Here is a 13,955-nt window from a genome sequence, read left to right as displayed (position 1 = left end):
GCAGGGTTCCCCCACCGCGGGCGACGCAGGGCTGAGGCGGGAGGCTGGAGGCCCTTTCCCCGCCGCCCCGCCCCGCGCCCGCCGACGCATCCGCCGAGGAAGGTGGTGCTGGTGCCCGCGGCCTCGGCCCGGGGTCCGCCATCGCCGCCGCCATCGCCATGCCGCGGGGTCGGCGGCGGGAACGCGGCGGCGGCGGCGGGGGGCAGCAGCTGGTGCTGAGCAGGTTCTTCGGAGCGGCGGGGAGCGGCGGGGCGGAGGGCGCTTCGGAGGGCGCCGCCCGGCAGACGGTGCGCCCGGGGCGGCGGCGGGGGCCGTCGGGCGGCGGTTGGGGCTCAGGGCGCCTGAAGGGCGCGGGCCGGGCCGCAGAGGCCCTGCGGGAACCCTCTTGGTTCGGGCCCTCTTGGCCCTCGGGCCTGCCCGGTTGCCTCGTGTCAGAAAGCGGTGTCAGAAGGGATGGCCAGAGCTGGCCACGGCCATGCTGCACGAAGGGGTGCCCTACAGCAGCCCTGCCAACAGGCAGGCCCTTCCAGTTACCAGTGCTTGCTGTAGCATCTTTACCGTGTGTAATGCAGGGTAGCAATACCCAGTCTTTCAGGAAACAGCCAGGATATGCCTATTTTGTAGGAACTGAAGCTTGATGTGGATACGGTGAGCTTGGCAAAGCCAATGTGCCGGTTTGTGTCGCAGAGGCTTTGCTGCTTGCAGTAGTGTTGGACCTTACGGCACAGGTTCTGCTTCCTGGCACGCAGTGGGCTGAGCTCGTGGCCCAGATCAGGGAGCTCGGACGACTCTTAGTCTGCTCTTAGGTGCAAGGCCAAGAGAGCCTGCAGTGATCCAGCGGCCTTTCCATGTTGCCGCTGGGAAAAAACTGCTGTCTCTCAGCAATTGGATTTCATTCTGAGTTTATATTTTCCAGTCTCCCAGTAGTTAATGTTTCTAGCCCTTTTTGACCCTGGAAAGGTGTATGGTTTTTTCACCTGTGTCTCAAGTCAACCTTTTTTGTTATCTTTGGTCCAAATATATTTTAAAAGGTGTGATTACCACTTTCTGTCCATGCAGAAAAACCATTCCCTAATCAGTGTTAATTTGGTGGTATAAAATAGTGGACTTGGAAGGGAAACTCTGCCACTCGTGGGCTGTGTGTATGGATATGTTATGTAGAGGTTATGGGCTTAGTTGCTGAGGGTGGAGTTCCTGCTTAGTTATAAGGAGATTGAATACAGTCCCCAGTAATACACTTAAACCACATGAAATGTGGATGCAAGCTTCTGAAAGCAGCTGTTTTGTGTTTATCTGCAAAGTGAAATGATAATGTGTTTATACATTGTTGCAGTTGCAAGTTACTTCTTTACATTTGGTCATACTTCTTGCATTCTGTCAAACAATACATCAATGATGAAACAATATAAATTGATGAATTTTCTGTTTACAAAGTGTTAAAAGTGCATGTGTCAAAAGCCATCTAAGGAGCAGTAGTCGAAAGTACTGTATTCTATACAAACCCAGGATGATGGTAGCTAGGTGTTTACAGATAGTTTAGGAAAATCTTTTAAGTCTGGATTAACTTCCAGGATGTTGTGGAGAAGATACTCTTCCATCATCTGGATGTAGGCCATAGGAAGTAGTGCTTCTCGGAGGTGAATAGCCAGTATCTGGCAAGAAGAGGACTCTGAACTGTAGGAATGAGGATTTGCAGGAGAGATCTGATTCAGACACAGGGTGGTAGTGTGTGGTATGACGGGAAAGTCTGTTAAGTGCTTGTTCAGTTCGCTGCCACAGAAGTAGTTCTAAGCTGCCTTTTGAAGCTGAGGTAGCTGCACATGTTTCTGTTCTAGCCAACAGCCAGCTTGTTCACAGAATGCACTATTTCTCTTCCTTTGGTAGCCTTGAATGTTAGAAGAACTGTTTTACAAATAAAAAATGTAGGTAGTTAAAATAATTAGGGTTTTCACATATTGTAAATTAATTTTGCCTTATCTCTTTATGAAATCCTTGCGTGCACTGTTGTCCTTCATAGAGGATGGCAAAGAGAAGAAGTAAGTGAACTTCTTTGCTTAATTTATGTTTCAGGCTTCTGAATTTGGCACAAAAAGGAGAACATCAACTGAAGGCAATGAACCGTGTGAAAAGAAGACCAAGGCACGACAAATTACTCTAGAAGACATCTGTAACCCACTGAAGATTCAGGATAAAAGTGAGTTGACTGTAAAGAAACCTTCAAGCATTTATACCCAATAAATAGTGTTTCATTGTCAAATGTAAAAAAATTTGTCAGCAGATACTTTAGGAAGTGTCTCTTGAGTGTGAAATGCATCTCTGAAGAGCCATTATGAGCATATAGCTATACTGTTAAAGCACCTTTCTGTGGCTCAGAAGCTAGGTATTTGAGCCTTGCTCCAGAATTACTCTGCAAATCCCCTTCAGCTGACTCAGCTTTAACAGGTTGTTCAGTCAGTGAAGTCCAGATGCCCAGGCAGAAATGCTGCAACTTCGCTTTCTGTGATGGTTTAACAGTCTGTTGTTTAGACTTGGGCTGAAGCATGACTGACACCTGACAGCTCTGTGGAGTCTGGCCTGTGACTGGAATACCTAAAGGCTATCTCAAAGTAAATAGTTCTAATACAGTGCTCTTAACTGTGAAGTAGCAGCCTTAATTACATTGAAAATGCCTATGCTCCATCTGGCTTTGAACCAAGAATTTAACAAATTAATGATGCTAGCAGAAAAACAAATCAGTGAATATAAAGTTCATTACACTTATACTTTGATGAAAAGAATTAGCCTCTATAATTTTTTTAAAGAGGGAATTATATTCAGGTTTGGGGGTGTGATGGTTTGAAGTATCATTAAGACACCATCAACTAGCAGTACAGTCTGCTTAAAAACTGCACTGAAAAAATACCACTCGTTTTCCAATATTCTTGGCTAATTTTGTGGCTTTGCAGTTATCAGTCCAGAAAATAATTGTGCTTCTTTTCCCATGTATGAAGAAGCATACAAGTGAGGAGTATTGATTTTCCAGGGAAGTTAACCAAGCTGATTACATGCACGATTCTGTCAGGCTGGCAGAAATACTGCAATGGGAGAGGAGAAGGAATGTATGGAAGAGAGAGACAGAGCAAAATGATTGCGTTCTCTGCTTACTGATGTAAGAATGTCATTCTAATAGACATTCGGTTTTAGAAAATAAGTTGCTAATACGTTTTTGTTGTGTATTTTTCTTGAAGAAGAACCTCAGAAGTGTGAAAAGCCTCGTATATGTTTGCAAACTCTGGACAGACTGAGAGAATTCTGCAGTGATTCAGACCAGCAGTGTAACAGAGCCCGGGAGGATAGTTTTCAGGAGAAAGAATCTCTGAGTTTGGAAAAATGTCCCAGTATTATTAGGAGAAGTTCAGACTTGAAAAATCCTCTTCAGTCTGGGGACACTATCCCAAAGGTTGCTCAGAAGGTACGTAGAGCTTTGGTCCAGTGCTGTGTAGATTATTTTTTATGGTTTAAAAAAGCAAGCTTTGGCACAAGTTTCGTTTTGTGTTTTTTGTGTTCTGTCATGAAATAGTGCAGCAGTACCCAACAGACCAGTGTTTGTGTACGGATGTTTTTCTGGAACTCTTAGCATAGTGAGCAGAATGCCTTTTATAGTTCTTCAGTGGTGTCATTGAAAAAAGCAGTAATGAGAGCAGAAACACTGGCAGTGTATCTTGTGATTGTGAATGAACCTATAATATCGTAGTAACAAATGTTCAGTGTGGTCCTTTGCTCAGCTTTCTTTCAGTTCTATCAGTTTTGATACGGGCTGTAAAATTCCTAACAGGCTTTCTTTGCAAAAATATGATTTAGAATTACTACTGAGATGTAGCTTAATCCAGTTGCTAATGAATCTAACTCCTAAAGATATCACTGTTTTTTTCATCTGCACAAGATACGAGTAGCTCCCATGATAAATTATCATTATGATACAAGTTGATAAGGGTGGTACTACCTTGCTTCTCCTTTCATTATGGGGCGAATTAACATTAGTTAATTGGTTGGTTTTTGGGCTTACCTTGCTCAGTTTGAAGTATTCAGGTCGTAAAAGGCATCTCATGGTTTACTGTGGTGTTGCTGCACTGGGACTCAGCTGCTCTTTAACGAAGCTTTACATGTGGCTTTTTGAAGGAAGGAGGTTGTATGAAAGGTTGTATAGTTGATCTGACCTTCCTGGTTTGAAGTTGTTTGGTTTGTGTGAACATGAGATCAAAATAAGAATAGTGAAGTGAATAGCTTGTGGCAAGAGATTTCTGTTGTGACAAGGGATTGAGATTATGTTGGTGTGGTCAGTTGTAGAATGCAGAAAACTGATTCCTTCTCTGTCCCTCTTTTTCAAACCCTTGTCTGTCTGGAACTTCTTAATTTCTGACCCTTTGTCCGTCCAGTTACATTGACACCAGATGCTGCCCCTGCTAGTTTAATCTATAAATCATACTTTACCATGTCTCACAGATGTTTGAGAACCTATTCTAGATACTGAAATTATAAAATGTATGTGTTTTTTACACATGCATGTATGTGAAACATGCATAGGGAGTATTTTTTGTTAGTGACTTTCTCTTCAGTAACACTGGAGACAGCATGTGCCTGGCATAGGATGTCGGTTAAAAATGTGTGTGTTACAGTAGCTGCAATAGAAGTACACGTCTGGTGAGCAGAGGCACATGCAACTCGCCCTCCACCAAGCTGTGGGCCTGAGATGGTTGTTTCTGCAGAATTCAGGTTTCTCTTTATCTTTGAACAGATGTGCTTGTTAATATTTGGTGTATCAGCTGGTGCAGTATTTCTGCCTTCCTATTCCAAAGTTGGTTTCCAATGCCCTAACACTGGTGTGCTTTTTATAGCAGTACCACCACTTAGTATATTCATATAATTAGATGCTTGTCGCCAAACAGCACTTGGGTCCAGTCGATCACAGATTGTCTGTAAGATTATGACAGGTGTTAACTCTCCCTTCCTAGATCACGAGGAAGGTCAGCTTTAGCCATGTGCAGAGACACTCTGCAAGCAAGATGTATGCAAAGTAAAAGTAAAGAGCAATTATTTCTTACTTAATATATTCAGTAGATAGTGAGGACTCATGACTTACTTAACAAAGCATTACTATCATCTTTCTCTAAGACACCTACTGAGCCTGTGCTGGCCAAGCAGTCAGGTGGGAAAAGTCTGGCCTGTCCTCCTTGGAATGGCTCATCTTAGATGTTTGTGTCTTGCTTTTTTCTTAGAGTTATAACATTTTTATGTGAGTAATTTTCTTCTAAATTCCTTGAGCTGCTAACTTACTACCTCCTCAACAATTTCAATTTCTTTTACTTCCTTTCATGACTTCATTTCACATGCTTTGTCACAACAATTTTCTCTGTAAAATGAGATGAAGTCATAGTGCTGGGCTGGCACAGACCTTGAATCGAAGACCACTGAATCCTTGGGCTGAGGATTTTGCAGTAGAGACATCTAAGCGCCTGAGGCCGTCTGAGTTCTAGGCATGGTACAGCTTTGGTTGTGCTGGGCTATGTTGTCTGCTTGTCAAATGGGTCACCCCTTGATTGTATGCAATTCTGGGAATTTTGCAATTCACAGTTAATAAGGTTAAGTGTTCTTTTTTTTTTTCCATGGTTTTCTTACTGCATTCTTTGTACATTCCCATGACCCAAAGTATATGATTTGTACTATCTCTGTGTTTCGTCTGAGTTACCATTGCTTCTAAACAGTTTGTTGACTTTGTTCCATGTAATCTAGATGGGACAGTTAGAAATTGAAGTTTACCGGGTTTATTTGCAGATACAGAAACTCACAGCACAACCTAGTCAATTGTGTTTTGTATAGTCATAGGCTGTAAAAACTTGTGGAGAGTGTTGTCTTTGTATTTTTTTTTTAACCAATTTTATCAGTACTTAATATTGTGGTATAAGTGAGGAGAGACTTTGCTGTAAGTGAAGCGCACTTTACCAATGTTGTTCACTGCACCTCTTAAAGACTGAATCTATCACCCTGCTTACAATACAGAACAAAACAAAGTTGTAGAGCTGAAGTTGCTTGGCTAGCATAGGCTACATAATGTCATTGTAAATGATAAACCACAGAGAGAGTGGGCTCAAAACCTTAACTGCTAAAGGTTTTAGAAACTATAATATAGATTTTCTGTGTTCAAGAATAAATTATTTTGGGAGGTTTGCTGAGCTTATGTAGGAAGGGCAGACTGGAGAAGAAACATGGTTTTGGTGCTTGAGACAGTGAACTGAGACTTGTATTGAATTGGTTTATTTCTTGATTTACTGTGGATTTTTGGAATATCATTAATCTCTCTGTGCTGCAGTTTCTCATCTGTAAATTGGAGCGGTAATTCATCCTTATTTTCATATCTGGCCAGTTTAGACTGCCCAGTCTTTGTGGCCTGCATGTCTCTTGACCTGTATTTTGAGAGCTCATGATACAAAAGGGATTTCAGCTGATTTCAGCTGAGATGTCTAAGGACTGTTGTAAAGGAAGTTGACTAATTGATACAAAATCTTTGACCTTCTTGACTTTTTAATTCCTTTTAATTCCAAACAAACTGTATTCTGTATATGCTACTTTAATAGTTTTGCTGCAGTTCTTGGGGCTATTTAGTGCAAGAAGTCTTTAGCTCTATGGTCAATGTGAGTCAAGGTCTGCAGGGGTGATTGATTTATTTGGTGATTCCTAACTATACTTTTCTATCTTCTATTTACAGGAGGAGATACGCTGTGATCTTAGTCAGTTTTCTGCATCTCTTAAGTCTTACGAAAATACTCAAAATACTTCAGATACAAATCTTAATAAGAGAACCAAAAGCATTTACACTCCACTAGAACTTCAATTCATAGAAATGAAGAAACAGTATAAAGATGCTGTTTTGTGTGTGGAATGTGGATACAAGTATCGCTTCTTCGGAGAAGATGCAGAGGTAATTTTTGCCAGGGTTAAGGAAAGATACTTGTATTATTAGTGTCGTACTAGGTGTATGACCACTTCCAGAAGGAAGGTTTTTGGTGGAGCATGAATTTCCTGGGGTTTTTTAATACTTGAAAACAAGATGAAAAATCTCTGCATGCTTAAATTGAAGACTATCCATTATGCGTGCACTTTTTACCAAAATAGTGGTTATTATTTTGTAATCATAGGGTAGTGCTTGCTATCCTGCATATTGAGAGCTTAAGATGAGGTCCTAGAATAATTACTTGTCAGAGTTAAAGTTGAAACACTTTCAAAGATGAATTCTCAGTCATGGCCCAAAACTCTACTGTATTTCAGTTTGGAAGATAGTGGAGCAAGTGCTGTAAATGTAGATGAATATAGCCAGTATAGCCTCGGTGCAGGGAGCATCTTGGACACATGTTCAGGTGCGGCACCTACACATGCCAGATCTGTAGGAACTGGAAAGTACTTTGCAACAACCATAATTTTAAAGGGACAGTTCATAAATGGTTCATAATGAGTTTTTGCATGATCTGTCCCAAAAATCATTGCTACCAATTTAACCTTTGATTTGTGCTACTTCCACACTCAAGACCAGTGAGAATCTTCGCTTAGTTACTGGGAATTAATTTTCCTGGTCAACTTTGTCGTGTGTAATTTGTCTACTTACTTGCTGGTGCACTCACAGTCCAGAAATAGAAATACACTATCCAGCTACACAATTCAGTGTTTGACTGCAGTTCCTGTTTAACACTTATCTTTCTGCCTATGGGCAAAAAAGCAAATGCAAATCATACATTATAATGTCACATTTTAACAAGTCTTGTTACTCTTTTTTTATGAAGTATTTAGTTTCCACTGCTGTTTGATGTTGATTTTTTCAGTATTGTAATTGATTAGCTAGCTTAATACCATCTTTATAACCACAATTAAAATAATTTCATTCTTTCTGTCTTTTTGGTGTTGTGAAAATTGTTTGACCCTTTGTTGAGCTGTGTTGCAGAATCCATGCGTGCTGTGTAGGTGATTTACCTCACCTACACAAGATCAAGGTGCAGCGTAATAATCTGGAATGTGAAGTCTGTGGTACTGAAGCCCCTGTTTGTGACAAAAACAGGAAGGTGGAGGGCCTCAGCTCTCTGGGCTTTTTCCTGTAATGTTTTTGTTTTGACACAACTACAATTGAAATTGTAGTTGTGCATCAGTGTGGTCATAGAGATGAGCTCCTGTATTGCATGTTGAACTACTGGCTGACTCTTCTGGTATTTTGCAGATTGCAGCTAAAGAACTGAACATTTATTGTCATCAGGATCATAACTTTATGACTGCCAGTATACCAAGTCACAGACTGTTTGTCCATGTGCGGCGACTTGTAGCAAAAGGATATAAGGTTATCCTTGGCTTTTATTAAATGATGTTAAGTACAGAATAGCACTGAAATAACTTGCACTTATTGTACCAAAGTCTTATTTGAACGAAGAAGAGGGAAAACTCATCACCTGTTTTTGCAATTAAAATTGTTAACTTTCCTTTATTTCAATTTCTTTATTCTGGTAAGTGTCATGAAATGTAAGTAGATTCAAGCTTCCTCTGTTTTACAGAAAAGTATCTTCATGTTTTCTAGAACAATTCTACAACAATTCTTTCCGTTTTTTATCAAGCCTTTGCATCTGATAAAGAAAAATGTATATATCCACACTCTCTTTTATTCTTCCTCAGATCATTGTTTTTTTTAACCCAGCCCTTATTTTTTTTGTCTTTTCTTTCCTATTGTTGATCCCTGTAATTCTTTGGCTTTCTGTTAATACCTCTTTTTTTTCTGCTTATGAGGAAAGGGCTTATTAAATAAATTGAGTGCAGCAACCATTCTCTGGCAAGTGGTGAACTCTAGCTACATTGTTTCAAAATAGGACAAGAAGGACAGGAGCAAAAGTTGAGAGGGCAGTTAAAAGTGGATAGAGCGTAAGGAAAAGCAGTGCCTTGTAGTCTCATTAGTAGGATTGATGCTAGCCTCTGCCCTTCCTGCTCAGCTTTAATGGTGCACTCGTTGTTTGCACATCTTAAAAGATCATCAAATTTATAAGATGATAAAAAAAATCTTTATTGTCAAAGAGCTAACTTCGTTTCTTTTCTGTGTGCTGGTAGGTTGGAGTAATAAAACAAATGGAAACTGCAGCACTGAAGGCTGCTGGAGAAAATAAAAGCTCTCTCTTCAGCCGGAAACTGACTGCTCTCTACACAAAGTCTACGCTCATTGGAGAAGATATCCTTTTCAAATAAATTTGGTTTCAGACTCTAATCTTCGGTGTATGATGGGGCATAATTCTAGTATTATCACCTAGATGATACATGAGTAGCTAGTGGCTGACGTAAGAGTGGCAGCAGAAAGCAAAGTTCCTTTAGTTTTATGTTGTGGTAAAACATCGTGCTGGCTTTATAAAGAATTTAATCTCTTCAGGGCTTTAGGTTTGTTGTGAAACAGCAGAGCTTGTATTTACTGTAGTTGCTTTCTGAAGTCAGAAAGTGGACTTTCCAAGTCTGCAGTGTTTTGTATGTCTTGTCTTCAACTAGGTGTTTCACCAGATTGAGAATGCATAGCATTAGTGATTCAGGAGGGTGTGAAGGAAGAATTATTAACTGTTCGGTGTTAACGGTTTGCTTTAAGTGAAAAGAAGGTAATAAAAACAATGCACTGTTAAAAATCTAACTAGGTAATTAACTCCTGACTGTTGTAACAAAGACAATGCAAAAATGAGATAGAAACAGCTTTTTCTTTATTTTATTAGTGAAGTTATTTTCTTAATTTCTTTCCTTCCAGTTTTTGTTTTCCTATCTATTGCCTTATCTACCTTATGTTTTTTTTCTGTAATTTCTTAAACTACTACTTACTAGATGCCAAGAGCTAAAAAGATTGTTAGATTAATGCCTGTGAGGTTGTCCTTAAGGAGTAGGTCAGGGAGGCAGATAACACAGTCCTGAGATTTTGTTGGAAAACTTCTAACGTACTCACAGACTCTCTTACAGTGGTTGGCAAACTCCATGAAAGCAGGCTCAGCAGTATGACCCAACCTGGTGGATAGGTATGCAGCAAGTTTTCAATGCAACTAACTTAATGCTCCTGCTAAGACGTAGACTTTTAACTCAGGGTATTGCCTGCTTTTCAGTTGCTGCATACCTAGTGCATTTAGTTTTTTCTGTTAGGTGCATGTGGTTTGTGAATATGAAGTCAAAATGACAAGGTGGAGCAGCCCATGTGCAGGATTGGCTGCTGGTTTAACTTTTGACATAGCTGCTCTTGCTTGAACGGGGAGGACCACAGGCATAGTCAAAGATAGCCTTTGCGTGAGCTGATGTAATCTGCACATCATGTAACTTCCTGTCCTGTGAAGACAACCACTGACTTCAGTCCTCGTACTGACAGTCATCTGAAGTTTGCTAAAATCGTAATAGGAGTCAAACTAATGAAAGTCAAATAGACCTTTGGACTAGAAGGCCCAACACAAAATCTAGTTGAGAAGGACTTAGATCTAGAAGGACCTATGAATAATCCACCAAAATCCGTGTACTGTTTGTTATTTTTTATTAACATTTGTTACATGTGAACCCTTTGCTGAAGCTAGATGATTCTGTAGATGTTGGAGAGGTAACAACGGATGTCCCTGATAACTACCTCCTCTGTATCTGTGAAAATGGAGAAAACTTAAAAGATAGGAAGAAAGGTGACATTCTTATAGGCATTATGGTAAGTTAGTTTCACAGGGGAATCAGTATTTTAGGGTTTGTGTGGGGTTTTTTTGAGGTTTGTGGTGGTTTTGTTTGTTTGTTTTTTGAGAGTTGTGTGGTTATCTTCTTAAATTCATGATTGTTCTGTTTAGATTTTTTTGGGGTGTGGGTTTTGTGTTGGGGTTTTTTTTGTAACAAGGTCTGTTTAGTTAAGATATCATCTGTGTGTGAATTGTGATGGCTGAAAACTACAGAAAAGGTTTGGAGCTGATAGTTGAATATTCCTGATACTGTTTTTGCAGCTGTATCACTTGAAAACATAGCTGTCTTTTAACCAAATACGGGGAAATCCTTAGTTCAAATGCTTTACTAACTTTAAACATTTTTAGGGTCAATGTTTTAAAGCTTGTGAGCACTTTTTTCCTCTACAAAACACTGTTCTTTAGAGGAAGAGACTTACGCTTTTTTACTGTTTACACTTCAGATTTGTATTCTCTTTTACGGTGAAGATTAAAACCAGGATTGTTTAACTGGCAAAACACAGTGATAACTGAAGCCCAGTCTGCCGGTAATTCATTAATTTAAAAGCATCTTGATTGTGCTTGTATTTGAGTGTGACACTGCAGCTGGGAGAGAACAACAAAAGCATGTGCTAGGATGACAGTTTCCCATCTGAATTGCATCTACCTTCCATAGACTTCCAATTATATACATTTGCCTAGTAATAAAAGTTGAGGAGTGATGGACTGATGATAACAAGAGCACATTTACATTTTTAAGGTATTGTTATCATTTAGCAAGACAAGTACCATATTATAAATTTGAAAAATGCCGTTATATTTTTTGATCTGCCTCTTTTACTAAGCGTGTGGGTGCTATATAATTTTGTGCTATAAACCGTAAAGTTTCTTTCTGGCTTAACAATTTGGGTCACTGAAACACTCCCTGAAAATTTAAATATTCAGTGCAATTTTTTTTTTTTTAATTTGACAGGCAGTCCAGCCAACTACCGGAGAAGTTATTTTTGACAGTTTTCGGGACTGTGCATCTCGCTTAGAATTAGAGAGTCGGGTTTTGCGCCTGCAGCCAGTTGAAATACTACTTCCATCTAGCTTGTCAGATCAGTCTGAAAAGCTCATCAACAGTATAACCTCCATGAGGTATGTTCTATGGGGATTTTGTTGGGGGTTTTTTTTGCCTTTTTTTTTTTTAATTACAACATAGCTGTTGATGGAGTTTAGATCCAGAAGCAAGCATGGATGTGTAAGTTCTGTAAAGGCCCGTTTCAGAATGGCTGTAGTTTGCTGCTGGGTTGAAAATTCCCCAAACACCACTGAGTTCTGGGCACTCATTCTTAAATTGTGTTTAGACTGAAATTCATGGCATTTGTCTCAGGCCTATGAAAGATTTATGCGCCTAAACATTTGTTGTTTTCATTTAGATTGTCTTGCTCCCACCTCCTGATCATGCGATCTGTTGGATTTATTTCAGAGTATGTGCACTTATCTTTGGGATCTGAAAGCAGTGTTATGTGGCTGTTTTTCTTATTTGTCATGGTCTTCAGATCTCTAAAAGGCATGAAACTTTTTACTTCTATTCATGTAGATAGGTATAGAAAACCTTTGCAGCTGATATTTCATTCTGTTGGTCCTATTACACTATCTTGAACTTGTACAGATTTGGAAATATTATGACCGATCATCTGTTTATATTTTGAGTTCTCTTTGTGTATTTCAGCAGTAAATTCGTTACATCATTTCTATATCAATTTTAGTATGGAATAAAGCCAGAATAGGATGTAATTTGTAGGATGATAGATGAAGGATAAAGCAATCCTCTGTATATATGTGGTGAATTTGCGAAATCTTGCAGACGCAATTTTTGTGAGAAAGTACCAGTTTTTCACTTTTTTTTTTTTTTTAAAAACCATGCAGCTCTGGGCCATAGAGCACTAGCTTAGAGCTTGGCATTTCCATTTTGAATGAACTAGTCAGAAAGGATAGTGTTTTTCTTTTATGTGTTTAAAAAACTGGAGCTAAAGAAAGTCAAAAAAAAATGAATGTATTACATAAGCAAAGTTTTGTACTGGGGGAAAGATAAAAATATCATCACCTCCCATATTGTAAAGATGGGCAAATGCATCACAGTCACATGGATGGTAGCCACCTGACAGTCAACTCTGTACCTTGAACTCTGCCCAAGTCATCATCTTGCAGCTTCCTCTGATGCTCCAGATGGCTGAGCTGCTTAATCGGTCTGCTTCACAGGCATTTCTTTCCCCACTTGCTAGTGTAATCCTCCTTTCTCCCCTTTTATTTAAAAAAAAAAAAAAATTGCCATGAAGTGGTGGGTAGGCAGTCATCTCATCAGGAAAAGCTGATTTTGTGGCACTTTATAGGATCTTGCACAGATGTTGCTGTACTCAGCTATCAAGCTCTCAAGGGCACATGTATATGAGAGGCAAAACTGAGAGAAGGGACTGAAAACATCTGATTTGGTGTTAGGGATCTTAAGAAAATGTGGCTTGTGAAAGAGCTGTATTCATCATCATTCACTGGTGTGACGCTTACGCTTGTAGTGAAGTGTGCTCTTGTCATACTAGGCTCTTCTGTTCCCTCAGCTCATGTACGGATTGCAAAGCCATAAGGAGTTGAAAAGGTCAACTCTAATTAGATGTACTAAGCAAGCAGTATTTCCTTGCAGTAAAATAGTTTGTTAAGGCTTGGGCAGATGAAATACCAGAGTAGGAAGTAACAAAACTTTTCCAGTTGCCAAGAGATGTACATTTTTGTCTTGCTAATCCTTTTACTTTGTGAGCTTTCTGTTTTGCATATCAATTCTATAGGAGTATGCCCAAAATATTTCTAAATATACCATGATGAAGATTAACAATTCTTGTTTGTGTTTGTTTGGTTTGGTTTTTTTGTTGCTGATGTTTGTGCACTGACAGTTTTGTGGAATCCAGGGGAAGGTAAAATGATATAATAAACCGATAAAGTAAGTGCATTTTTCAGAAACAAGTACTTTAGTTGTGCGTTAAGGTAGTTCTGATACAGGTTTGAGAGTGCGATTGGTGTTGTGGTTTTTTTTTTTTTTTTTGGTTTGCACAGCTGAGAATGTTAGTAAGTAACTTCTCATTTCTGTTAAGAACAAAAAATACCACCCATTAGCTGATTTTGTGAACAGATACTCGTTTGTAGGTTCTTTTCCCCCTTCTGGTAATGTACTAGGCAGCTTTCCAGCCTAAATGTCCTTAATTACATGGG

At 39.6% G+C, this 13,955-nt stretch overlaps 1 protein-coding gene across 2 annotated transcripts in view; it reads left to right on the top strand.

The window, feature by feature from the left end:
* Nucleotides 1–71: 71 nt before the first annotated feature.
* Nucleotides 72–13,955, top strand: part of MSH3 (mutS homolog 3) — a 116,857-nt gene continuing 102,973 nt past the window's right edge. Inside the window, exons 1-8 of one of the 2 annotated variants that reach the window (XM_075137117.1) lie at nucleotides 72–287; nucleotides 2,071–2,194; nucleotides 3,228–3,451; nucleotides 6,743–6,955; nucleotides 8,240–8,356; nucleotides 9,112–9,231; nucleotides 10,565–10,712; nucleotides 11,687–11,849. In XM_075137117.1, coding sequence (XP_074993218.1) covers nucleotides 159–287; nucleotides 2,071–2,194; nucleotides 3,228–3,451; nucleotides 6,743–6,955; nucleotides 8,240–8,356; nucleotides 9,112–9,231; nucleotides 10,565–10,712; nucleotides 11,687–11,849 — 1,238 coding nt within the window. In that variant the 5' untranslated portion in view covers nucleotides 72–158. Of the gene's footprint in view, nucleotides 288–2,070; nucleotides 2,195–3,227; nucleotides 3,452–6,742; nucleotides 6,956–8,239; nucleotides 8,357–9,111; nucleotides 9,232–10,562; nucleotides 10,713–11,682; nucleotides 11,850–13,955 lie in introns of both variants that reach the window. The other variant, XM_075137118.1, reaches the window with a different exon arrangement.

Source organism: Calonectris borealis, chromosome Z, assembly GCF_964195595.1.
Source record: "Calonectris borealis chromosome Z, bCalBor7.hap1.2, whole genome shotgun sequence".
NCBI classification, from domain to species: Eukaryota; Metazoa; Chordata; class Aves; order Procellariiformes; family Procellariidae; genus Calonectris; species Calonectris borealis.
This window is presented reverse-complemented; position numbering and strand designations above follow the sequence as displayed.